The sequence below is a fragment of the Manis javanica genome, chromosome 1, assembly GCF_040802235.1.
Source record: "Manis javanica isolate MJ-LG chromosome 1, MJ_LKY, whole genome shotgun sequence".
Lineage (NCBI taxonomy): Eukaryota > Metazoa > Chordata > Mammalia > Pholidota > Manidae > Manis > Manis javanica.
The window spans coordinates 58378327-58404695 of record NC_133156.1 but is presented as its reverse complement, the minus strand read 5'-3'; the positions used below and the strand labels follow the sequence as shown (position 1 = coordinate 58404695).

Below are 26369 nucleotides of genomic sequence, written 5' to 3'. Positions count from 1 at the left end.
TCCGGCCACACTGACTTCCAGCTCCTGGGGGGCCCATTGCCTCTTCCTACCACAAGGTCTCTTAACCACGGACTTTCTCCTACAGAACCTTCTTCTCTTTCCTCAACCACCACCCTCTTCCCTTTGCCTGGTGATCTTCTCTAAGTCCTTCACATTCCAGTTTTGTTTTCTTTATTTTCTCCAGTCTCTTCCGATCTTTTCAACCAACCCCCTGTTGGAGACACACTCCCTCCGAGCACTCCCAGTTACCGCTTTGCATTTCGTCATGTGGTTTTCTTGATCAACATCTACCTGCCCAGCAAACTACATGCTATGTGATGGCAGAGACTTGTTCTCTTTAACTCTCCTATTCTCCCAGCACCACTTAAGAGTGCCTATCACTCAGCAAGTGCTTAATAAATACTTCCTGGTTTAATAAGTGAATGAATGAACCTATTGATTTCATTCCCTCAACCTCCCTTGGATTTGTCTTTCTCAAAACAGATGGCAGTAGTTTGGGAAAGTCTTCTGATAAAGAGCATCAATCTGTAGTTGTGACTCAGTGGTAGGCAGGGATCAAAAATGACAAGATGAAAGTACAACTAATAGCCAAAACCATCTATTTTTCTCCTAGGGCTTTAGGAAAAGAGGGGAAATCTAGCACCAATGTTCCCTATCAGTGTGTCATAGATCATACCTGATACTTTTTTATTTTAGAAGCATTTCCAGACTAGTTACAGTGATTTCATGTGATAAAATGGAATTCATCCCGATCTCCAGCTGGACCCTCAACCTCTAGATGTTTTCATGGTACCATGATCTTGTAAAAAAATCAGCACTCTGAGATCTAAGGGGCATGTTTGGTGAAGAAATATCATAACTTAGGTTGGAATTTTTCATATAATTTTTATATTTAGTTTGAAATTGCTTTTCAAAAGGAGAAGTCTGATGTCTTGGCTATTTCTGTACCGTTTTCTAAAGTTATACTGATTTGGAGATTGGAATCTCCAAATATGAGGGTCCTAGGAGCTCTGTGTCATATAGGTTTAATGAACAATAAGGTAATTTTAGGAAATGACAGAACACTTGGGCCTACTTAGAAGACAACCAGGAATATTTCAGAATAAATGATTCTAAATTATTTTAAATAATTTTTTAAAACTGCATCACACCTTAGAATGATCTCCCCCTTTTGTTTGTTTTGGCGATGAGGTGAGAAGAGATATGAAGGACAGCCGAAAGTGCTTATAGCATTGAAAGATGGTCTAGTTGATGTCTTTTGTTGTGCTAAATTGGGAGTTGACAACTATTTTTCATTCCAAGAAAATCACAGATCTGTAGTCACCTGCAGGGACATTGATACCTGGAAGACCTGTGGTGCGGGCATGCTGGAGCCTGAAATTTGTTCTGGAAAAGCTTTTGGCTCTTGGAAAGCACTCACATCAATTACGAGAGTGTGTTTTGCTGAAGTCATGGTCATATTTACTAGTAACTGAAAATATTGAAAGTTCACTCTGAATGGAATTGAATTCTGTCTAGGTATTTAGAGTTTGTTTCACCCAAATTTTATATTATGACTAGTAAACAGTATTAATTCTTTTTTTTAATTAAGGTGTCATTGATATACTATCTTATGAAGGCTTCACACGAGCAACATTGTGGTTTCAACATTCACCCATATTATCAAGTCACCCCACCCCAACCCCATTGCAGTCACTGTCCATCAGCATAGTAAGATTCTATAGAGTCACTACTTGTCTTCTCCATGCTAATAGTATTAATTCTTTTAAAGAGAACTTTAATGGAGGGCAAAATCATTCTATATTCCTTTGTCTCAGCCTCACTGTGGAAAGGTTAGCTTTTCACTCCACAAGTTCACTAGCATTGCAGCATGATGCCTTCCAAGGAAATACACTGCCTCTGTGGAGGGGTATTGCGCCCAGTGCACTGAAGGGAGATGAGATGTTACCATGGTTGGTAAGAGACCTAGATGCCCTATACAGGGGATGCAAAAAGAGTTTTGTTCATATGGGGCCCTTGGCCTAGAAGCTATGAAGAATGGCCAGAGGAAGCATCTGACCTTTCAACAGCATGCTGATCTCTGAATAGCACACTGCGGTGAGAGGACTGATTTCACTACAGCCAACAGGCTAGATGCCCACAGGGCAGCGCAGGCAGTAGGGGCCCTGGCAGGAGGAATGGGAACACAGCAGGTTCTGTAGGCAGAGTGCTTGGCCTCTCTTGCTTGAACGATCAGCAGTGATCCTGTCACCAGGATCATAGCCAGTTAAAACTCCAAGCAAACTTGGAAATTAGTTTGTCCAATTCATTTAGAATTTAGAGGTGAAAACTAAGACCCAGAACATGAAAAGACTCTCCCTACCATGTTCCTGTCTTTGTGATTAAGTGTCAGTGTGGGTTGGTAGCACCTTACGGATGTTAAGACCGAGTGGGAAGGGCTCATGGTCCTAACTGTGCATGCATCCAGCTCTCAGAGGAAGCAGGTGGGAGCAGCCCTCCTGGAAACATCCGCCTCACCTGGGGTAGCTTCGCATTGTAATGAGCAAAGCGTTTGCAAGTGGAGTTCCATGTTGGGGTGAGCCATCTGGGGGTGCAGATTACCCTGGGACATAAAAGCAACCCTGAGAGTGAATGGTCAGCATCGAGCATGCATTTTTATTAATTATGTCAATTAAATCATTAAAGGAGAAATTTCAAGGAATAATTCACCTATAGATGAGAAAAATTTCTTGGTCCCAGATACCACTGCTTAAAGGGTGCATCTTGCTGAATTGGGGCTAAGAGGGCTATAATATACACTCTCATTTCACTGTACAGGCTCCTCGTCTCCTGTCTTTTATGTAACACAGTTTCTAAGGGGAGAGACTATTCTGATTGGAAAAGAATGGAGAGAGGGGATAGTACAGGGAGATGTCAGTGGAAAATCCACTGTGTGCCATCCTGTAAATTAAATTCAGAGTCCCATGGGGACAGCGTCCTTCCAGCACTCACTGACAAACCACCCTGGATGTGACCTTTCCAGCCTGCACAGACAGGGGCCCCATTCACCTGGTCTTCTGTCCCTAGCATTGCCAGCCCTCAGCAGCTACCGGTCGGCTCCTCCTCCAAGGACCCCCCTGACACCTGCAGCACTTCTGTTGAAAACAGAGGCTGCTCTGGGCTCTAGGCCTGAGCCCAACTTCAGCATGGAGGCTCTCACTTCCCCCCGTCTGCCTTCCTTAGCTGGGCAAACTCTACCTCCCATCCTCAAGGCGAACAGCTGGACTCAGTAACTGCATTTTCACAGCTCTAAGGTAGTGAGCACATGAAAGGCCTCATTCTTCTATACTACTGGGCAGCTTCTTGGCTGAGGAGACCTTCTGTGTTCACAGTGGTGGGCAAGGCTATTAAGAGCGGCCCTATTGTACCCAGAGAAGTTGCCCTTTCTCAGTTCATAGTCCAAGCTGACCAGGACAGCTGCTCGCCAGGGCCCTACAAGGAGTTCTTAGTCCTTGGACAAACTTGAGGTGCCAGACCCCCTCCCAGCTCCTGTTCCAAGCTCCCAGCACTAGAGACTTCCCAGTCTTTCCACTGGCTGCCCTGGTCACGCCCTGCACACTCACCTGGATGCCCTGTGCTTGCTTTCAGCTCATCTAGAGCTCAGGGTAGCATAACTGTGCCTTTTTTCCCTTACTATACTAAATTGTCATTTCTTTCTTTTCTATGTACAAAGCTCCCTTTGAAGTAAGGGACCTTTTGTAACAGAGATAGAGCTCAATCTGACTTGAGCGGTATCAGGATGCTCCAAGACAGAATATTAAAGTTACATTAGCTTTAGTTTTATGCACCCCAAACACAGAAACTACAATCTCTCCCACTAAAAGATAGAAGAACTTTTAGCCTCATGCTTTGCTTTGGGGAAAGAAGATTGGTTATAAAACTGTCCTGAAGTTTCTGTTGATAAATTCCTTCCTTCCTCATTGCTTGTAATTAAAATGTTGAATTTAAACATAAATGTTGAATGTAAACAGCAGCTTAACACAATTTCCACTTTTTCTGCAGCACCTGAAATTCTTAGAGGCTGTGCCTATGGACCCGAGGTGGACATGTGGTCTGTAGGAATAATCACCTACATCTTGTAAGTGAAGGAAAGCAATCTTTATGCCTGCTTTTTGCCTTCCTGTGCTATTGTCCGGGTACTCATTGTCCTCATAAAAAGCAAGATTACTTTTTTGATGCTTTGTGATGTTCTATGATATACTAAATGTAATTAGTGATAGAATTTTCCGAAAATGAGCATTACTTTTTATTTTGTAATTCTCTTGGGTCCAGACTTTCTGCCCGGTGCTTGTCTGAGTTTTATTCTGCTATACAGTGTGTAACAGACTTGGGGAACAATTCATAATTTGACAATAGTAATTCATGTGAAACTAAGCCCAGCTATTAAACTTGCTGTCATTTTACTTATCTGTCTCTCATCAAAATGGAGCATTAGTCCCTTTTAAAGTGCAAATGGCCCTTTAATCTCTTAAGCAATCCTAAACTGGTACATTTCTTATCAGGAATGTTTTAAATGCATTTTGGCTATCAGTTTAGTTTCCTATCTCTGTAAGGTTCTCAAAGAACTTGAATTCAATACTCTAAACTCAGAGAAACCTTTTCTCTGGTAGAAAAAAAAAAGGGCTAATTCACTCTTATGGTACCTTCAACTCCATTCCTGAGTTCCTGCCTCCTAATAAATAAGAGGTCTCAGGAAGTTTTCCAAAGAGATTATGGAATTGCAGACTAATTCAAGGGAAGTAAGCAAGAATGGTGGAACTGTGTCTGGGGAGGAAGGTTGCTGTGGAACAGCTACAAAGGCAAGGTATCAATGAGTTCCAGAGTTTAATTCAGAACAAGAAGATTTTTTTGCCATTTAGAGGTTACTGCGGGAGTTCATTGTTGGAACCTGTAACATTCAAATCTGTAAAGAAATTTTGGGTGTGAAAGAAAGTGTATTAGTTGGCTCAGGCTGCCATAACATAACCACAGACAAAAGAAATTTATTTCTTATGGTTCTGAAGTCTGGAAGTCCCACATGAGGGTGAGAGTAAGTGGGTTTCTGGTGAGAGTTCCCTTCGTAGGGTGCAGACGGTCTCTGTGTGGGAGCACACAGAGAGGAAGCAGGCACTGGTGGTTCTTCTCATAAGGGCACTGATCCCATGAGGAGGTCTCACCCTCATGACCTCATCTAACCCTAATTACCTCCCCAAATGCCTTCTCCAAACACCATCCTATTGGGGGTTAGGGCTTCAACATATGAATTTGGGGGGACACAATTCAGTTCGTAGCAGAAAGAGGTTTTGTTTTTTGTTTTTTTGCTTTTAATTTCATAGTGATCTTAGGAAGTGTGGTGTCTAAGTACTGTGGGCTAGGAAGGGGGTTACTGGTGTAGGAACCCAAGAAAATTAGTCAATTCTAAGTTCACCTGGGTATATTCATTGGTCAGTAGCCAAGACAAAAAGGTTTAACAGGCAGCCCATAACATAGCCATTTGCTATCACGTAGTGTCAAAAGATATTTCCAGTATTCAATTCCCTGTGTATCTAGATTGTATCAAAGCTTGAGAAGAATTTGGAGAGGGAGAGAACCATGTTTTTTCTTATGAAAGTGCAAACTGTTGGTAATTTCTATGTGCCGCACTAAGTGCTTAATTTAATAAAACAAATCCCTAAGGTCAGATCACAGATTTCCTTCATCTTATATTTGAGATCACTTTTATACCAGAGAAGGAATGTTGTCTCCTGAATTGTGTAGGTGACATATCATACTTAGTGACATTAAGTGAGAAACTGATCCACACAAATAACAATTAGGATTTGCCCCAAAAATGTAAGCATGCCTGTTCAATTATAATTTCTTGTTGAAATGTGATGGGAGGAGTTGAAGCATTGAGGGTGTGGAAGAACTCGGAAGAGATGGAGGTAGGAAATTAAGTTATAGCCCTCCTGAAAAAATTGAAATATGGATTGAGTAAGACCCATGATATTGTCACTGACATGAGAAAATGAAGAGAAAGAAATGTGACTGAGAAACATCTTAGTATAGTCCTTAAAATGATTTTAACTCTGTCAAGGGCCTCTCCCTTGGTCACTTAGGGCCCTCAGTTAATAGCTTGGTTGGAAATAAGCAGTCATCCCCAAATGACATGACATGCTGCTTACAACCAATATCCTTTAGTTTTGGCCTAACTCTGTCAGCCTTGAGCCTGGGGACTTTTGGTTTTACCTGTGGTTCATTAGTAATGGACCAAGTCCACCAGGCAAGGGTCACTGAAACATTCTCTCCAGCTGATGGTGCCACTGGACTTAATATCTCCTTTGTTATTATTAAAAGTTCCACCAGGTTGTTTTGTGCTATGACCTCACTATTTTTAAGGTGACAGTAGACTGGAAAGGAAGAAATTCTGGTCCCCCTACCTTTTACACCTAAGCCCTTTGTCCCCACAGACAAAAGCCACAACTGCACAGCTCAGGTCAGAATTAGAATGAGAAACCTCCGAGACTCAAACTCTCTCCTTCACTTGGAACACTGTGTTTCCACCCAGTGGTTTGGAGCTGCTCTGTATTAATTATACACTCAGACTTCAGGTCTGTGTAATCCTAATATCCTCCTAAACTGTCATGGTCAGCACTCAAATATTTCCATTTCTGAAGGGTTTCTGCACTGTGTGTGTGTGTGTGTGTGTGTGTGTGTTGCATTATGTCACATTTCTTCCATTTTTGGCATTTCAGGCTGACATGACATTTTTTACCTCTGTTACCAGTGCACACATTTGCTGACATGATTGAGATGAAAGAAACCCGTTTGAGTGCTACACCTTCCAAACTGTCATTCTCTCTAGACTTCCAAAGGGAAAACATGAGTTCCTCAAACTAGGCCTGGAAAATTGGCTACTCTCTCCAACAACAGGCTCTAATTTCTAGTGTTGTGGACAGCACAGGGGGGCCAGGGAGGGCTGAGCTGCCTCCCCACCCAGGTGTGGCCGTGCGCCCCTTCTCTCCTTAGGCTGGAGCAGGACGGTCTGTGGCACCCCTGCAGTGTGGGGTGAGGATGCGAGCCGTACCTCAGCGCTCCTGAGCCTGGCCTTCTCCTGGCTGGCTCCGGAGTACTTGAAAGAGACAATACTCTCCTGACACGACATTCCCTGAGCAAAAGGATGTGAGAAATCGCTTCTTCTAGAAACCCACTGTGTCAACGTGCACCTGAGTGTTCATGCTCTGCACCATCCTGGCTAGTTAGAAGGAAGACTTGAGAAACTGTTTTTTGACCTAGTCATTCCTTCTCGCCATTCTTTGTCAAATGCAACATAGGCCCTGGCAGAGACTTCCTTTTTAAACTTTTTTTTGGTCCCTAGTGATCTCAGAACCTCTGCACATCCCTAAGCAGTGGAGGCTGCTGACCCCAGACCGGCAGGACACTTTCCTTCTGTCCCTTCGGGATGCCAGAGGTGGTTCTCGGTTTCTTCTCTCCCACTTTTCCTATTCGTTTTTATGCTGACCCCACAGTGGAAAATGAAGGTGGACATAGTGAAGGATGTTTAAGATGTGCAAAAGTGGGGGTTATATTCAAGGGTAGGTGACTGTAGCCTGCTCTTCTCTGCTGGCTGCATCTGTTCACTGTTTTAAGTTTCACAAGGCCAGTCCCTGACGGTAGTTTCAGCTCCTACTTTGTTCGCTCTGAAATCCAAACTGGAACGGGATGGAAATCTAATACTCATTTCCATGGAGGCGTTCAGTGAAAAGGACTGAATAAGAATGACAGAAAGGTTTTTTTTCTTTCCTTCTTTTAGTTTTTTTATTTTCAAAATCCTAATTCTTCCACTTTCTTATAAATTAAAACTCTAATCAATCTCTGTCTTCTCAGTTCCTGGTGAGTGAAAATCGTGGAAAGTTGTTCGCATAGTGACTATCATAGTGTTAGCTATTATTGCCATTGTTTTGTTTCACAATTACTATTATTTAAACTTTTTGTAGAAATCGTAAATTGGTTTTGTATCTGTTTGTACTTTCTGAAGACATGATTGTATGTTTACATAATGAAAAGTGAATTATAACAGGGCAACTACATACTTGTGCTGCATAGACTTGCATTCCTAACAGGAAGCTGTGAAAAAGGACAGTCTTGAACTTCTGCAAAATTTTGATGAAATAGACACACTTTTAAAGACATTTTATTCCTTATCTTTTGTCCCTCTAGACTTTGTGGATTTGAACCATTCTATGATGAAAGAGGCGATCAGTTCATGTTCAGGAGGATTCTGAATTGTGAATATTACTTTATCTCCCCCTGGTGGGATGAAGTATCTCTAAATGCCAAGGACTTGGTAAGTGTGACCAAAACAAAATGAAACAAAATCCCTCACATTCATCTTAAACTAATTAATGCACATTATCATTTTTAAAATTTGCTTCTCTGAATATCTTATTTCTTTATAATTATAAAGTATTTTAATAAAACAATGCACACGGATGCATTTTCCTTATAATGAAAAACAGGTGTTTGACACATTACTAGCTGAATTATCACAAATTACGAATTATTGCAGTATTAGTTTTTACTACCTAATCAATGTAGAGCCTTGCTTATGAAGACAGTTGTGCTGGGTGAATCTAGACATGATTTACACAGGAGAATTCTATTTTAAGGAGGCTTTGCTTTTACTTAGATTTAGTTACACTTCCAATAAAACAACATTGCCTCTTGAAATGTTCAGACTTCTCAAACTATTCTGATAGCAGCAAGTCCCATCACCGGCATTATGCTCAAGCACACTGTACTCAGAGTTTTTCTGGTTTTGTCTGGGTTGTTTTGTTTCACTTGGCTTCTCACTTAAGCTAATACTGAAGTTTGTTCGCATTCAGAAGACACACCCTCTGGGGAGCAGGCCGCCTGTCCCACAGTAAAGAGGACGGTAGCGTGGGATTAAAACATTTGCCATCAATCTAGGGGAAAAACCACAGAAATAACTGAAAACTGACTTTTGCATCACAAAGGTTAGCACTCCAAGGGATCCTAGGAGTTATCTGGTCTTGCCGCACTGTAACAATGAGGGTGCTGAAGCCCGGACAAGTGAAATGGGCTGTCCGAGGTCACGCAGCTTACCCCGGAAAGACAGTGTTAGGAACCAGCAGTCCAGATTTCCAGGCTCCTTATCTCGTGCGCTTCTTCCTTCAGACATTTCCTCCTTACTGTCCACGCTCCTTCATGAAACAGGTCCCTGTCGGCCGTGGCTTTGCGGTGAGACCTGGAAGGGGCAGTGTGCATGGCATGTGGGCGCATCCTCCCAGCGCCTTCTCAGGTCAGGTCCTGGGTCTCTCCGCCGCCCCCACGCCCACAGCCCTAGCCGGGTCCCCCTCCCCCACTGCACTGCCACACACTTCCCGCCTGTGTGCCTGCCTCTTTCCACGCCCTTCTCAGGTACCCTCGCCACGTGGGATCCAGACCAATGGTCTTATAAGTAAGTCACATCACAGCACTCTTCTGCTCTCAGGCTCCTCGGATAAAATAAAAAATCTGTAACAAGATCCATACAACACTGGCCTGGTCTGGAGCCTGTCACCCTCTCCCACAGCCCTCATTCCATATCACCTTCTTTTGAACTCTCTTCATCACATGCCCCCACTGTATGTACACACACACACACACACACACACACACACACACACACACACACACACACACACACACACACACACACACACACACACACACACACACACACACACACACACACACACACACACACACACACACACACACCCTACCTCTTTGCCATGGGTAACTCATCTTTAAGCCTGAGCTGCCATTTGGCACCCTGCAGGAGGGTTGGTCTGCCCCTGCTTTGCCTGTCTCTCCTTCCCACAGCTGGTTGGTTCATTCTGCCACGGTGTTTTTATGCCCTCTGGACTTCCTCTTTCATGATAGTTGTCACTTATATTTACTTGTGCAAAGGTCTTCCTTAATTAGATGTAAGCTCTGGGAGGGACACTCTTAGTACCATATGGTCGTAGAGTACAGACTCAGTAAATGTTTATTGGATGAAAGAGTGAATCAGAAAATAGATCATGGATTTGTAATGTGACACTACTGGACTCAAGTGCCCCTTTCCTTGTAACATAGAGATGACCTAGGGCTTGTTTTCTGACCTCTCTACGTTTTAGCTTTTTTATCTGGGATGATACTGGTAGCTATCTCTAGGCTGTTAAGAGACTTATGGCATATAAAGCATGTTTAGTAACTACCACCAGCCAAGTAATAGTTCCTTTATTGAGCCCTCCTTTCATTTCTTTTCATCCCTAATACAAATTAAATGGATAAGAAGGTTAGGTGTGATGTACTTTCATTCAGCTAAATTCCATTGATTAATAAATTTCTATAACATATAAACTAAAGGAATCCTTGAGCCCCATAAGTGTGTACATACTAGCAGAACCCTATTTGCTCTGTCGTCACCTAGGCAACAATGCTGGTGAGTGAGGAGTTGAGTGGTAAGGGTGGCCATGACGACAAAGCTTTGGGTTTGAATCCTGACAAGATAACTGAATCTCTCTTGACCTTCAGCATGTTTCTTAACAATTCAGTGCATCATTCATTACCTTCAAATGCAAAGATTGATACTGACATATGTAAATTTTTGGTACATACTGGCTTTCAACAAATTCTTTGTATTTTCATGAGGAAGGTATGATGAGCAAGAAGAAAAGGATGACTGAAAAATGGGAGGGAGATATCTAATTGTCCAGGATATTGTTAAGGATTAGGTATCATTTACATAATCAAATTACTAGTATTTAATTATTAGTACATGTGTTCAACAGATGATAGCTATGACTATCAAAATTTTTCTTTATGCCTGTGCATTTGTTTTGTTAGTCATCTGTACCGCCCTCCACCTCCTGTCAGATTTTAAGCCTAAGCAGCCTCACATCTCTGCCCTCAACAATTCAGTATCTCTACCCCAAACATGGAATTCTTTGCAAAAGAATTAAAAGGAAACCAGATATTTATTCTTCTTCTGACTTGCTGCCTGCTGCCTGCTTTTGTTATCCTGTATCTAATATTAGAATTAAAAAAGAACTTAGGCCTTAAATCCTCAAAGCCCCTCATTTTACATGTGAGCAGACATGTGAGTTTGAATACAGCCTCAGCCGAGTATAAGTTGTTTGACTTTAGACTCACTGTATCTTTCTGACCCTCCTTCCATCCCTCATTATGGAGTTAATAACTCCCAGTTGAGATGGTTATGGAAAGGATTCATAAATTTTTAGAAAGTGTTATATGCATATAAAAGTGTATTTACAAAGGAATGAAGGTGGAAATAAGATCATGTAAAAAAAGGGCCCAGGAGCATGTCCTTGGCACTCAGTCCCTATTCAGGTCTTTGGGGTCATAAAAATAGAGATGTAAGTAGGGCTTGAACATGCCTCTTGACTGCAAATAGTCTCTGCCTCATTCCAGGTCACCCCTTCTGAGTCCAGGGCCAGGGATTATTGTGGTTATTGACCCTCCTGGAGATTTATCGTCTGCTCATCATCACAAGTAGGGGTGAACTTCCCAGAATGGTCTGCCATTGGTTGAATTCGGTCCTTTAAGCAAATCATGCCCCTAAGTCACTGACACCTTTACTTTGATTCTACATAGGCTTTTACTCCAGCATTTGGCTTATTTCTTCAAGTACCATTAAGGGATTAGAGAGAACTATGAGAACTATAAACTTGTGATAGAATCATGGGATAATCCTAAAAAGCAACAATACCTTCCTTTTTGTTGTCATTTAATTTAATCCCCCCAGAAAGAATGATGGATACTGGAGTGATTCCATCTCCACTGAGATGGATTTGAAGTTCTGAATTCTAAGTGATGCAAAATGCAGCCTAGAGTTATTCAGATGCTGGTTCTCCTTCAAAGAACTTCCAGGCCACAGGCAAGCCAGGACCTGTTTCTTTGACCTATGTTAGAAAACTGCACCAGCATGGAGTTGAAGCCAGCTTTAGCCCCAGAGACCTCTGAGGGCTTAAAAAATATTTTTAAATATATACTTAGTGGTACTGCTAAGAAAATAGAATAAGACCAAGAAGGTCCCATGCTGAGGGGTAATCCCAGGTCTCCCTAAGAAGTTTATGGCTCATTATCATTTCAGGTCAGAAAATTAATTGTTTTGGATCCTAAGAAACGGCTGACTACCTTCCAAGCTCTCCAGCACCCGTGGGTCACAGGTAAAGCAGCCAATTTTGTACACATGGACACGGCTCAAAAGAAGCTCCAAGAATTCAATGCCCGGCGCAAGCTTAAGGTAAAATGACCCATGCTTTGTTTTGTTTTATTTTTTTTCTAATTCTCTCTTCAGCTATCAAAGACAATTCCACCATCCTTCATCTAATCCTATTATTCAGAGCCTGTGGTACCAGGAAAAATCCTGCTTTGAAATCCCAACAGTGCTGGCATAAAGCCACTTACCGTCTTAATGTTTTCCTCTCTTAAGAATTCACTGTTAGTAAAGGGAATTGTGTGCTGTGCTGAGGTTTACTCACCAAGCAAGCACATCACCATTCCTTCTCATTTAATTAAGGCTGAACTGAGTGAACAGCATTGGTGAGGGAACTGATACACAGTCAGAAAGTTGTCTTCTTTCTGCATATGGGAACTTTGGGAAACAATTTTTTAAAACTATATTTTGTAATATAGATAAATAGTTATTACTATACTTGGTCAATACTGAAATAATTTAAATGATAAAGAAAATTATCCACCAAAATATCTCTTTTTATAGAGCATACATAGAGATTAGATGCTTTTCTCTTAATAATGGTGTTTAGGACCAGCTGTATATGCAGGGAATCTCAGAGAACAGCTGAGGGTCAAAAACAATGTTCTATTTCTCCATTGCTTACAAAGCCAAATTAATTTGAAAATCCTGGATTAAATGACCTTGTTTAACCTAGGATTTCTCAGCCAAATTTGACCATGAAATTCTTTTATCCACATGACACCTATTAACATCCATGGAACTGGTGTTCCATGAAGCACATAGTGTGGGAAACACAGTCTAAAATTTCTGAAAACTAGTAATTCATGGGCAAACACTCAGGCTTGCAGTTGTTCAGAGGATGAAACACACTAGTTTGAGATTAAAGAGACTTTCTGTTCATTCTCCAAACAAGTTTTTATTCGACAGTTTTGGAAGACTATACTTCATGAGACTGAAACTAACATGTAAAACAGTCTCTAAGGGGCACAGCTGAGGCTGAGCTCTGGTTTGGGTTTGAAGAGGAGGTAACCCCCGACTTCTCTGTTCCCGATCAGGCAGCAGTAAAGGCCGTGGTGGCCTCTTCCCGGTTGGGCAGTGCCAGCAGCAGCCATGGAAGCATCCAGGAGAGCCAGAAGGCCAGCAGAGAGCCATCTCCAACCCAGGAGGGCAATGAGGATGTTAACGCCATTCCAAGAGGAGAAGAAGTTCAAGGAGATGGGGCCCAAGTGGCAGTTATGGGGACAGAGGTTGAGCCGATGAAGGTGCAGGCCACCGAGGCAGCGGAAGGCGCTGATAGAAATGCTGCTGAGGCCCCCAGGCTGGTGCCCGAGGTACTGGAGGATGGGAGAAAGGTGCCCAGCCTGGAAATAGAGGAGGGCCTCGTGGAGGAGCAGCTGAAGACTGTGGAGCAAGCAGCATCCCCCAAAGAAGGGCAAGAAAACCCTGCTCTGGGATTTGGAGCTCAGCAGAATGATGTTATCCTGCCAGAGTACTAAGCTGGCTTCCTTCCATCGGGAAGCCAAAGCCTGGCACTGTATGCATTTTGTCCTTCAGCAAGGAAGGTGTGGAAGCATGATGTGCACTCTAGTGATTCTGTTTTTGAGGTGCAAAAAAAAATACATATATATATCAGTTGGTAATCCTAACTTCAATGCATGTGACTGCTTTATGAAAAAAACAGTGTCTTCTGTGGTATGTAATGGATACCTAATACTGATGAGTTTAATTTGAAATTGCAAGTAAATGCAACATAACATTTAAAAACATAACATCTTCAGGGACCAGTAGCACACATTTAAAGTAACTAGTTACAAATTGTTTTTTCTTTGAAAACCTAGCTGTCCTACATCCTATGGATTTCTTCTCAAGGCAGTAACTCCTTTGGACTATGACTGCTCAGCTAATATGAGGCAGCGCTCTAAGACATGTGCCCATGACATGCGCAGCATTTTACTTTTCATTAATCTGTTCAAACTGTTTACAAGAGATGGGTACAGGTTGTATAGGTTGCGGTTGTATGGTATGTGCAAAAAAAAGTCCACTTATAATAATAAGAAATTGAAGCACACTTTAAGGGCTATGAATCCATATGCCCCTAAAGCTTGTGTGGAGAATGCTTTTTTATTTTGTCCTTATTTATGCACATAAGTTGCTAATAACCAAAAACATTCTATCAAGAAATTCTGGAGAAAGTATTTTACAAAGTCATGCTGAGGAATGTCACCCTTCCCTCACATGCTCTCTAATAAAATGTCCTGTTGGGACAACACTTAAGACAAAGGAAGTTAGGGAAGAAAAGGAGAGAAGACTGGGCCTTACACTAGCAAGGCTGACTCCTTGTCATTTATAGATGAAACTGTATTTACTCATGAGTTTGTAAAACTTTAAAGACAGGAACATTTTCTGGATAAACTCTATAGTTACCAAGTTTCAATCATCTACCGAAATCCACCCCCACAGGCTGTTGCTGAAATATCTTAAATCTAAATAGAGTGGCAATACTATTCCATTACAAGATTATTCATTATTGACTTTACTAGAGTAAGAAGGCACTTTTATTTATAAAAGTCCTTTTTCCTTCCATTTATGGTTGTCTAGATATACTACTTACGAACTAAAGATATTTCTGAAAAGCTAGTATAACTTTTTCTCATGCTTAAAATGGAAGTGACCACATTTTACAATGTAATTTTTATAAGTTTCCATATCAAGTAATTCAGAACAGTGGAATTTTTTTATTTACCTTAAAAAACGAAAAAAGAAACAAAGAAAAAAAATGCTGATTTCAAGTCAAACTCCTGAGAAGCTGTTACATTAGACCTAAAACTTTACTATTTTTCCCAATATGTTTTAATTTGATTTTCATATGAACTTTTCTCTTACAGAAATCACACTTAAATTCCAAGTACCTAAGATGTATTTCTAGTTTTAGTTGAAATGCACATTTTTTATCAAATTACTTATGCATCACATTTACTCGGATTTCTTAATTTTAAAAAAAGATTATTTTCAAAGACCAAAATGATAAATGATAAAAGTAGCCCATAAAAATCCTCATAAAAAAAAAGAGAAATTCTTTTGACTCTGCCTCCAAACTCTTCCATTGGAAAATTAAATTAAATCTCTGATCTCTGGAGGCTGTTTGTTGTTCGTTAGGTGTTCTGCTTCTCTGACATAAACTTCCTTTCCCACCACTCCTGAGAAGAAAGCAAGGCCTCACCTGGACTCAGAGGATGATCATTTTTTGTTTTATTCTCATTAACTAGCAGAGTACTTATCCTCTCCTTCCCTGTTTCTTTCCCTCCTCCTTTATTCTCTCTCAGAATTCCTCTTTGAGCTATTATAAAAAGCTCACTATTTTTAACCTTTAAAAATGCCTTTTTCACCAAGCTTCAGATTTACATTAAAAAAAGACCAATTTCCTGGTGTATTTTTCCCAAGGAGAATTAACAGGTATATGTGGTAAGTGTCCCATATATTGGAAAAGGGAAGAGGGGTTCAGGGACCTTATTAGAAAGTGGCAATTAGGTGAAAGATCAGAACATATCTTCCCTCCCAGCCAAGCCCACATTGTTCCAAGGGTGTTTTGTCATCCCGACGCACATGCTGACTGCACTGGTCAGCCTCATGGACGATAGGAACAGCTTTGCAAGTGCCAGGGCCCATGTGTGTCTAAGAAAGTACCCATTAAATGAGTACACATGCCTATCTCGTGGTGAGTACTTGGTGTAGGGATAATTTCCTGTTTGTTTTTTTTAATGTGTAAATTGTACTTCCTAAAAATCAATGGGAGGTTTAAATTTTGACTTGTATATTAAAGATTAAGTCCTAGTGACTAATTTAGTTATTTCAGTGGAAAACAAGTCCAACTTTCACAAGAACTGGTCTTTTCAACTAAACGAGTCAATCTCAGATTTCATTGAAATGCAGCTTCTGAATAATTAGGTTAACATTTTGAAAGAACAGCAAACATTTATATTGTTTGCTAAAATGGAATATATTATCTATCTCAAAAACTAGCTAAATAACAGTAGACTATTGCAGATAGAACCTTAACTTGACAGACGGACCATCTTGAATTATTTCCCCCATTTAGAAAGTCTAATTAGAATTCTAGTGGTTTTTCTCACACTTGAAGAGCTCACTCATGCCACAAATACATAAATAAGGTAGAAATTAGAATAATACGGTTATGGAAGTTACAGTCTAGGACAAGTACTATCTAATATAAATTTAATGCAAGCCATATATGTAACTTCAAATTTTCTCTTAGCCCTATTTTAAAAAGTAAAAGGTGAAATTAACTATATATTTAATCCAATATATCTAAACTATTATTCCAATATATGATCAATGTGAAAAATGAATGATGTATTTTTAATTTTTATACGAAGTTTTCAAAATGGGGAGTACAAGTTTTCCCTACAGTACATCAAGCGCTCATAATCACATGTGTCCTAGAGTACTTTTTAAGCAAAGTGACACATGAATAACTATGCTTAGATTTGAGCTGCCTCAGTTTTCCACACTGATGAGTTGGTAGAAGGCCAAAAGAAAATGTTTCAGAAATGTCACAGACAGAAATAACTAAACACTCTGTTGGCCACTTCTGCTCATTCATGTGCTTCAGAGAAGGAGCATTTCCCAGCATGACTTGTAGAGAAGAGGACTTTCCCGGGCATTGCTAAACTGTCGGCCACAGTCCCTCTAATCCTTCTTTGGGCCCGGGGAATCTTGACTGCAAGCTTGACCTCCTGAGTACTGCCATGAAGCCAGGAGCATTCTCACACACCAGAATTTGCTGTGGGTGAACCGTGTGTCCTGTCCCGACACAGAAAGGACTGCACACAGAATCTCAATACGACTTTGTAGTCCTGGACAAGGCTGGACATCATCCTTGTGCTGCAGCAAGTATTTCTTTCTAGAAACATACTGAGACATACCAAATTTGCATGATGAAGTTATATGATGATGATGATGACAGCATCCCATTAACCTCAAAAATGGGAGTATGACTATCAGCTGGCATTTTTTAGATTTCCTTAGAAAGGTTTAATCAACACTGCCATTCCACGTGGATTCAAAAGACTTTTGGAATTTTCTTACACACTGCTATTTTAGAATAGTCCTCAAGGTTCTATAGCCGTTTTTAATGGCAAACTTTTAAAAAAAGAAACAGTTTGCCTTTTACTGTGACCTCAGTTACACGGTATTTTAAATATATTTTGTAATTTAGAATGTCTAGCAACCCCTATTTCCAGTTTCACATGCATGGTAACTGCTGGTGGGTAGCCTACAGCCTGAAGATTTGAAGGTATTTCTTTGCGTAATTCAATTTTTATTTCACAGAAGCATCTGGTTGCATTTTAAATTGGAAAAAACAGAAGTAAAGGCCAGAAAAGGCAAAGAATAAAATTAGTAAACCATTTATTCCATTTTAGGATTGTTATTGCAAAGGAAATGAAAAAAAAAAGTCAATGAAGTGAATCAGCACTAGGTTTTTCTTGATGGCTGACGCCACATGTCATTGACATAAATATGCTGAGCAGAGCCAGTTACATAACTACAATGCCATTATGTAATTTACTTGTCATTGCAGAGTATTGGTCTGGTTCTGTAGGTCTACTTTAGATCTTGCAAAGTTTCCAGACATTTACTACATAATAGGATTTGTAACATCCTTGTAATTACTGCTTATTAGGTCATATTCCAATTTCCTTAATATTCATCTCTGATATGTTCCTGAACAAGGTCACTGCTAACATTTGAGCATTTACTAGCTAAATGCTGCTTAATGGTTAGACTCTCTCTGTATCTTTAATGTTTTTTTAAAAAGACATTTATGCACATGGAATCTCGATATTGGTGTTTTAATATTCCTAACTACATGATAAGCAGAAATGTACCTAATAATTTTCCATAATTTTTTTTCAAAGTTTTTTTATTCCCCTGGCAACTCAGGGTGAATTTCTGGGTCTTTGACAAAAATAGAAGAAAAAAACACCACTGGGGAGAGATCAGCTACTCACTTTTGGTAACCAAATTCAGTATTTCCTCTTCTATATTCTGATCTCCTAAGGCTCATTTTTGTCATTATTACTCCTTTCAGATATCACCTGAGATCAGATAATATAATCTCAGCCCATAAACCCCAAACATTTGTATACTTATCTTGGAGAGCAATAACAAATTTGACTAATTTATGTGTGCTTGTTTGAAATTCCTATTTTCATAAACATTTGTGATGTACTCTAGAGGACTGGATAGCCTGATTTCGGTCAAGACTCAGCCCTTTGCATGCCTTGGGGCCCAGAGGTCCACTAGGGCAAGATGGAAGCCTTGCCAGGAGGGTGGACCGTCTGACTCCTTCGCAGGAGTCGAGTAAAAGAAGACCTCTTCCTCCACTCTGATCGAAAGAGATACTGTTTGAATTATGATGTATTGCTATTATTCAGTAATGGAAAAATGGGATTCCACCAATCATTAGCTGTTCCCAGCATCTTGGTTTGCTACCACTTGTCCCAGATCAGTATTCTGTTTGTTGTTCTGCCCATCAGGCCACCTCAAGGACTGTGAGATCCCCTAAAACCCTGGAAGGAACATCCCAGGCTGGTTGGAGAAACATGGGGCCGTTGCCCAGGATTTGGCTGAAACTCTGAACAGGGATGCTGAGACTGCAAAATCAAACTATTCTTAAGTTGTTTTCAGCACATTTTGAAGATTGACCTGGAAAACCCATGGATATGGAATAGTTATGTCTATGTACTCTTGCTGTGATTCATTGTTTGAAAATGACAGATATTTAATCTTCAGCCAGATTAAATATTTATTTTCCATTTAAAAGATTATTTCGGGCTATTCAAGTATAAGAGTTTCACATTAGAATATTTGAAAGCTGTTGTTTTTGAAGTGCTTTCATTCTGTCAACCAGTTGTGGATGATAAAATCTTACTAGGTTTGTCCGTTCTCTGTCCTTTCCTTGATACCTGTACATTAGTGTACCTAGTTTGTAAGGGATAGAAGTTAAGTATGCCTGAAAATTGAAAACTGTTCTCTCTTAACTGCCTCCTTTTAACCTGACCTATTTTATAGTCTGTCATGCAGCCAATATACAGTAGCATAGAGTACAGACAGTAAATTCATGAGCTATGATTTTGTTTACATTTTCGTCAAGGTTATGACTTATGTTAGAAGTCCCCAAGGTGTTTCTATTTGCGTACCCTTAGTCTTGCTAATATTTTCATAGTGCCCTCTGCAGCCAAAAGAATTAAGTAACTTGCCCATTTATAAGTAGGTCCAAACTACAGAATAGTACTGTATTTCACGTCCAACAGGTGTTGCTGTGTTTCCCTTGAAATGTTTAAACTTCCTGGGTTCACTGAATGCAAACAGCAAACAGAGGTTTAAGTAATTCCTTATGCCCAATGAACTAAGGGTATGAGGAAAAAGGGATTATTAGTAAGCAAGTTACGACTAATGTTTATACTCTTTCTTATTTGAATGCCAACCATTCTTTTTACTTACAGTCTTTGTGATATATGCATAAAACTTATATGTGCATTTTTAAAAAGTAATTTCCATATAATTACCCAAGGAAATAAATTTAAATCTCCAAAGACCAGTTTTCAGGAGTCAGGCAAACTATGGTTCACAGACCAAATCCACTAGGCCTCTACCTGTTTTTATAAATAAAGCTTTATTAGAACACAACCATGCTCATTTATTTACTTATTGGCTGGTTGTTTTCATGCTTCTAGGCAGAGCTGAGTTTCATCCGAGACTGTATGGCCCAGCAAAGCCTAAAATGTCTATCTGGCCCTTACAGAAAAAAATTGATGAGCCTAGTTTTTCATGGCATCCCATGCCTTTTTGGTGACATCTAGGAATACAGATTCCCATACTTCAAATTTCTTTAGGTTAAGGTTCTTATTTCCATTTGCTTCTTAGGAAGTTAGGAGAGCTTTGTTTCTGCTGCAAATGATCTCACACTAGTCATTGTGCTGGACATGTATAAAAGTTAGTAAAATTTCTCTACAAAACCGAAAATTCAAAATTGCATCATTTCTGAAAAAAGAAATTGAGTATGAATTAACTTGGCTAAGAGAGAAGAATTAAAAAGATTCCTAGCACTTTGAGCATGTTTTAGAAATTTGACCCTTATATTTAAAATTATGTAAATGACTTCTTACATTGGTATTTGCTTACATTTAAGTCATTCTGCAGCTGTTACTTATTAAGCTAAGAAATAAGAAAGCCCTTTGGTTCTGAATCCTTCAGTATATTCTCAAGTAATTTACAGCAATTGGATTTTCACTTAATCATTTTAGGAAATAACATGCTTTATTATGTGGCATTCTGTGACAATGACGTGCTCATCAAATAGCTCAGGGAACAGGCAAATAGCCAATTCTATTATGGAATAAGGTACTTTCCAATCCCCATGTTTCTCTGAGTATTCTTTGCAAAGAGAGGGCCTTGAGTAAATGCTTTCCTTTACTTTTCTTACATATTTAGAAACCCAAGAAGAGTCCTTCTTTTAGTCTATTTCTGTCACAGAGAAATTACTTATTCCACAATATCTGCCTTAAGGGAAACAGGTGACCCAGATATTGAGAAATGTAGGCATGTATGACCTTTGTGTTTTTGAACATCTATAGCCAAGAGGTTACAAATGAGATATTGAAAGGAAGAGCTCTTATCAGCTTACTAGTTATACCTAAAATGACATCATGATTCTAATTAAATAATATACTATTTTCCTTAAACTGTAGCAAAAATTAGTATGGTGTAGCTACTGGGATACACTATGAGCTTGGGGAAGAAATGAATAGTCTGCCAGCTCCTCATGGTTGCTGTGTGTAGGAAGACTCTGGAATGGGACAGGGAAAAGTTATATGAGGATCATGCCCTCCTATCCATTTTTGATTGCTCAAAGTTTGAAGGCAGTTGTTAAAGGGCTTAAATTAACATTTCTTCGTTTCTCTCAATATCTGGGTCACCTGCTTCCCTTAGAAGTGAATAGACCAAAGTCAATAGCTAATTTTCCTCTCAGACCAAAATTAAACAGTGTAGCTTAGGGGATAGTAAGCCTACATCACAAGCACACTTTAAGGAAATGACTTATTAATTTTGAAGCTTCCCAGGGGTAGCCCATCCCAGGAACCCATTTTCTCAGCAAACTTTCACAGAGAAACAGGTGCAATAAAGGAGTCAGAGATGAGTTAAATCCAGTGCTACTCTCTAGAAGTGAGCTTTGTAGTTAGGGAGAAAAAACAAGGATACATATAAATAGCCTGTATTAAATCTAGGCAGATAGTAAGTCCTCTAGGGAAGGAAAGAAGGAAAAGCTCCCCTTCACCTGGAATGCTCAGGGAAAGCTTCACTGGAACACAGGCCGGGTTTGAAGGATGGGGAGAATCTGCAGGTAGGGAGGAGGAAGGGGGCATGTGCTGTCTGGCTGGGAAATCCACAGAGCATCTATAGAGTGGAGAAATGCAAGACAAAGTGAAGGAACACACTGGGTGTGAAAAGCTACAGTCTACAGGGAGGTGTTGCTCAGTCTGCAGAAGAATTTCAAATCTTGTGCAAAGGTGAATGAGACCACCTTGCTGCTTTCTTACTGTGGGTAGACGTGCAGCATTTCCTCAGAGCATCTAGACCTCTCTGATCTCCTACATCCTTGGCTAATTTGGGGCATCCCAAAGCAGAGTAAAACTCACCCATCACGGAAAGACAATTTTGCAAATCACTAACTGAAGCAAGCCTCAGTCAGTAAAAATGCATTAGTCAGGTCTCTGCTGACAAAGTACATCAACAATGTTAGTGACTATCTGAGTAAGTTTTGCAAAACTCCAATATCTGAGTTAAGTCCCTATGACTCTAGAAAATCACCTTACTTGCTAAAATTTTGCCAGTGGAGGCTCATGCCAAGGTTACTTCCGTCACAGTTACTTTAACCCTTTAAATTATCTGACCTGAAAGGACAATCCTGCAGGGATTGAGATGGAATTATAGCTGAAAGCTTAGATTTCAAAAGGTAACCTGTACAAAAAAGCTAAGTCTCAGACAACAAAATTTAGAATTTTCAGAGTTGTTTTCCCCAAACATCAAGCTGGTCCTGTCAAGTCCTTTCTTCTACATCCCTCCCTTTTGCCCTTTTACATTTCCTTCTATAAAGTCCTTTTTTATATCACTCATTGCAGGCAGTATTTTACATCCATCTTCAAGAAACGTGTTTTTTAAAAACACTAAGATCAGATTGCAGTATATCTGCTTTTAGTTGTCTTGCCACTTTGTTTCTTTCAGATAAAGTATGTGATTAGTGAATAGCTGCATTACTCCTCAGGGCAAATGAAATGAAGGGGGACAAAGGCTGACTATCATGAGTGATGTAAGAGAGGCTAAAGACAGAGCCTGTGAAGGTACAGAAAACACAAGTGAGCAGGCTTTGCCAAAGGAATGCTTCCCACTAAGGTTTTCCAGGCTTGTGATGGTATTTGGCATATTTGTTCTAGTTTTTCCTAGAGGAGAAATTTGTATTCTTGGACTGTTGAATGTTATGTGCAGTGAAGGAGTAAGAGGTGAGCTAAATCCAGTGCCACTGTCTGGGAGTGAGCTTTGTCGTTGGAGAGAACAAGTATACATGTACAGAGCCTGTGCTAAATCTAGGCAGGTACTGAGTCCTCTAGGGATGGAAAGCAGGAAAAGCTCCCTTCCAGCTGGAATGATCAAGGAAAGCTTCACGGGAACACAGGCTGGGTTTGAAGGATGGAAAGAATCTGCAGATCAATTAAGCAACAAGTTGCAGCAGAGGGTTAGATGGAAGGGCTACCACTGCATCCAGGAAACCTAAGCCCTAGGAGTTCAGACTGTAAGTCATTAGCCAAAAACAAGTGCATGTAGGATTTGGAAGACAAAGTATAAATATTTCAGTTTACACAGCCAAGATCATAGGCTACCTTCCCAACTCCTGATTGAAAAGTGTTGAAAAAGGAGCTGTGAATATTTCATTTTTAAAACCTATCAAAATGGTGCTATTTACTTTCCTTAATATGAAGATATATTAGTGTTTTTTAGGTAAACATGTTAAGTCTGATCTGGCTATAAATATAAATACAGAAAATGTTTGTAGAGAATTCATCAAAGTCATGCCCATTCACTTTTGATTGAGCTACCATATTCTTCCAACAGCGGTAACTGGTAACAAATCCCTACTTCCTACAGATGGGACACAACGGTCACTGGCTCTCAGCTGCCCAGAGCCTGGGGCAGACAACAGGAGAGCCACAGACAACTGTGGCTTCTTCTTGGACTCGGGTTGGATAAGCCAATTAAATGACTAAACATGCTCACTTTTTGGTGTCTCCCAGGAACAGAAAGTTAGAAGGTGTGACATGAGGCAAAATGGATGTTGGTAGACTGCTGTAACAGACCTCAGCAAGGGCCAGTTGCGCTGTGTAAGTCTGCCCCGATGTGTGAGAGCATGCCAGAAGCAGCATACACCTTACTGCTGGGAAATGTGTAAAGCTATTTGCATGTACAGTATAATAAATCATCCAAGAGCCCACCAACACTTTGCATTCTGTGATTTGAAACGTTACGACAAATCAAAAACGACACATGGACATTTTTCCTTACATCTCAACTATGGAGTTGAATCATCTTTTGAATGTTTTCCCATTCTTGCAGATATAATTATACTTTGACTTTCATAGCATTCTAAATGCTATAGTGATGTTATAATACACATAATATCATTAAAGTTAAAAGGGTACCTTAGGAATCATTTAATCCACCAAACTCTATTAAAGAGAAGTGACATACAGAGAGGTAATGACTTATCTAAGGTCACGGTTAGTGGCTAAGAAAAGAATAGGTCTGGGTTGCCCATCTCCTTGCCCAGAGCTTTCACCACTGGGAAGTCAGACAATGTATACAAGAGAGATGCAGCTATTCAAATAAAGATTGAGTTTCAGTATAAAAATTTGAAAATGCAGAAAAGTAGAAAATTATCCAAGTAACACCTTCCAAAGACAGCATTAAGTTTTTTTCTAGCATGAGTTTTTTTCTTAGACTTGTAATCATACTGGAACTTTTTTGTATCAACCTATCACTACAGCAAAAACATTTTTGCATAATCTTCACATTTATGGTACCTGCATAGTAATCCAGTCTCAATTCTTTCTTCCTCAGTAACACTACATAAAGCCTTTTCTGTGCAAGAAATCTGTCCCAAGGAAGTCATCCATTTAATATAGAATTGTGGGGCCAAATGTTATTCAGTGGTCACTTCACGATGAGCTTTCAAGGACTTGAGAATGAGGGAAAACCCTGCGTGTTCGCTCTTAAGAAGCTGACTATCAGCCACATGAGTTGTAAACAGATCTGAAAGTCTTTCTTGAGCTTGGCTACTCAATCATTGGCAAACACTTGTGTGAGGTATTTGAGGGGAAGGGGATGATATGACAGTGGGGCATACCCCCTTCCATAACTGCAGCTTGCTGCTACCATCAGGTCCAAAGTCCTTGCTTTGCTAAGACACACTTACCCTAAACAATGACTTCCCATTTGAGGGAACTGAGGGAAATGCTAAAGACAAACAAAAACTACTACCACATTTTTTACTATAAGAGACATATCCTTTTTTTTTATTTCAACCTGGTTTTGCACAATCTATGGTCTACTTCCTTCAATAAAATGAATCAGCTGCCTTGTACTTCAGGGATGCCAGTAAAGCAAAACTTAAGTAGGAATGTACAGTTCCTGCAAAATACTGAGTAAAAGCCAATTTTTACTTTCACAGTATGCTTCCTCTTTTATTTTTATCAGCAGAATACTACACCCTACTAATCACCTGTCCAGCTAATAACACAAGTAGATTGAAGTTCTTATGTCCTGGGATACATCTGCAGTGCACATTTTCCAGCAATTTTGTCATCTCTTGACCACAGAGGCCTTCGTTCATAGTAGACCCTTTGCCTCAGAGGAATAGAAACACAGTGTAATATAAACACAGGTCATTCATGTTGGATGCCATGCGACATCAACCATTAATTAACAGCCTACAGAGAAAGCTCCATCATCTTATTAACTCAGTTAAGGATAGCTACCCAGTGTTTGCCATGTAGAAGGGGCCCAATACACATTTATCATGAAGGAGTGACTACTTTGCCACTTTCATTTCTGTTTTGGAAGTCTACCACTTTCCTACTGATGTCTGAAGGAGCCTTACTTCCCAGAGCTCATCCACTGAGAGATGCTACAGTTGGCTATCCAAAGAGTCAGCAACCAACCCTCTTTCCAAGAGACTGGAAATCCTCATGCTTGACTTCCCAGGCACCCCTACAGCTAGGGATAGTCATGTGACCCAGACTATTGGAAAGAAAAGTTACTGTAGGCCTCTGGGACAGCTTTTGCTTTCCTGATAAAACAGACTGATGAGTGGCCCCTTGCCTTCCCCTGCTTCTTTTGACTTGAACAGACCTGTAATTTCCAGGGCTAGTCAGTCACCTTATCACTATGAGGGAAAGATGAGAACTGGAAAAACATTGACCCTGACATCCTGGAGCTGGAAACACTAGCAATTACCTATATCCAGATTTTTTAGTAAATGTGGAAGATAAATCCCTGTTTGTTTAAACCATTTGTCATATTTCCTATTGCATACTTCTCACAGCATCCATACTGCTTCCTTACACACACACCAAGGGTTTCTTTGTAATCACTCCCAGCTTTTTTCAACACCAAATGAAATTATTACAACTACTAATGAAGTTAACACAATTATTTATACCTGTATACAATAAACCCTGTCCATGTTATTGTAATAGGAGCAGAATATATTCATCATCAACCTGGTTATATAATAGAAAATCAATATTCAGCAGTATTGTGGCTAATATTGTATTAGTGGGAGATTAGCATGTGCATCTTTATTTTCCAGTTTATATTTTTCTTCTGTAAGAGTACAGGAAGTTAAATTACATCTTTTAAGTTCAGATAACTGAAAGTATTTGTCAAAACAATACTAAAGCCAATTACACAAACAGTATAAATGATCAATTCTAAGAGTGTCTAGAAACTTTATTCTGATGTCACAACA

General features: G+C 40.0%; 1 protein-coding gene across 3 annotated transcripts in view; it reads left to right on the top strand.

The window, feature by feature from the left end:
- CAMK4 (calcium/calmodulin dependent protein kinase IV) overlaps positions 1-23834 on the top strand; it is a 223981-nt gene extending 200147 nt beyond the window's left edge. For all 3 annotated transcript variants that reach the window (XM_073233007.1, XM_036995069.2, XM_073233018.1), the window contains 4 exons: positions 4042-4117; positions 8218-8344; positions 12161-12313; positions 13324-23834. In XM_073233007.1, coding sequence (XP_073089108.1) covers positions 4042-4117; positions 8218-8344; positions 12161-12313; positions 13324-13764 — 797 coding nt within the window. In that variant the 3' untranslated portion in view covers positions 13765-23834. The remainder of the gene's footprint in view (positions 1-4041; positions 4118-8217; positions 8345-12160; positions 12314-13323) is intronic.
- The last annotated feature ends 2535 nt before the right edge of the window (positions 23835-26369 follow it).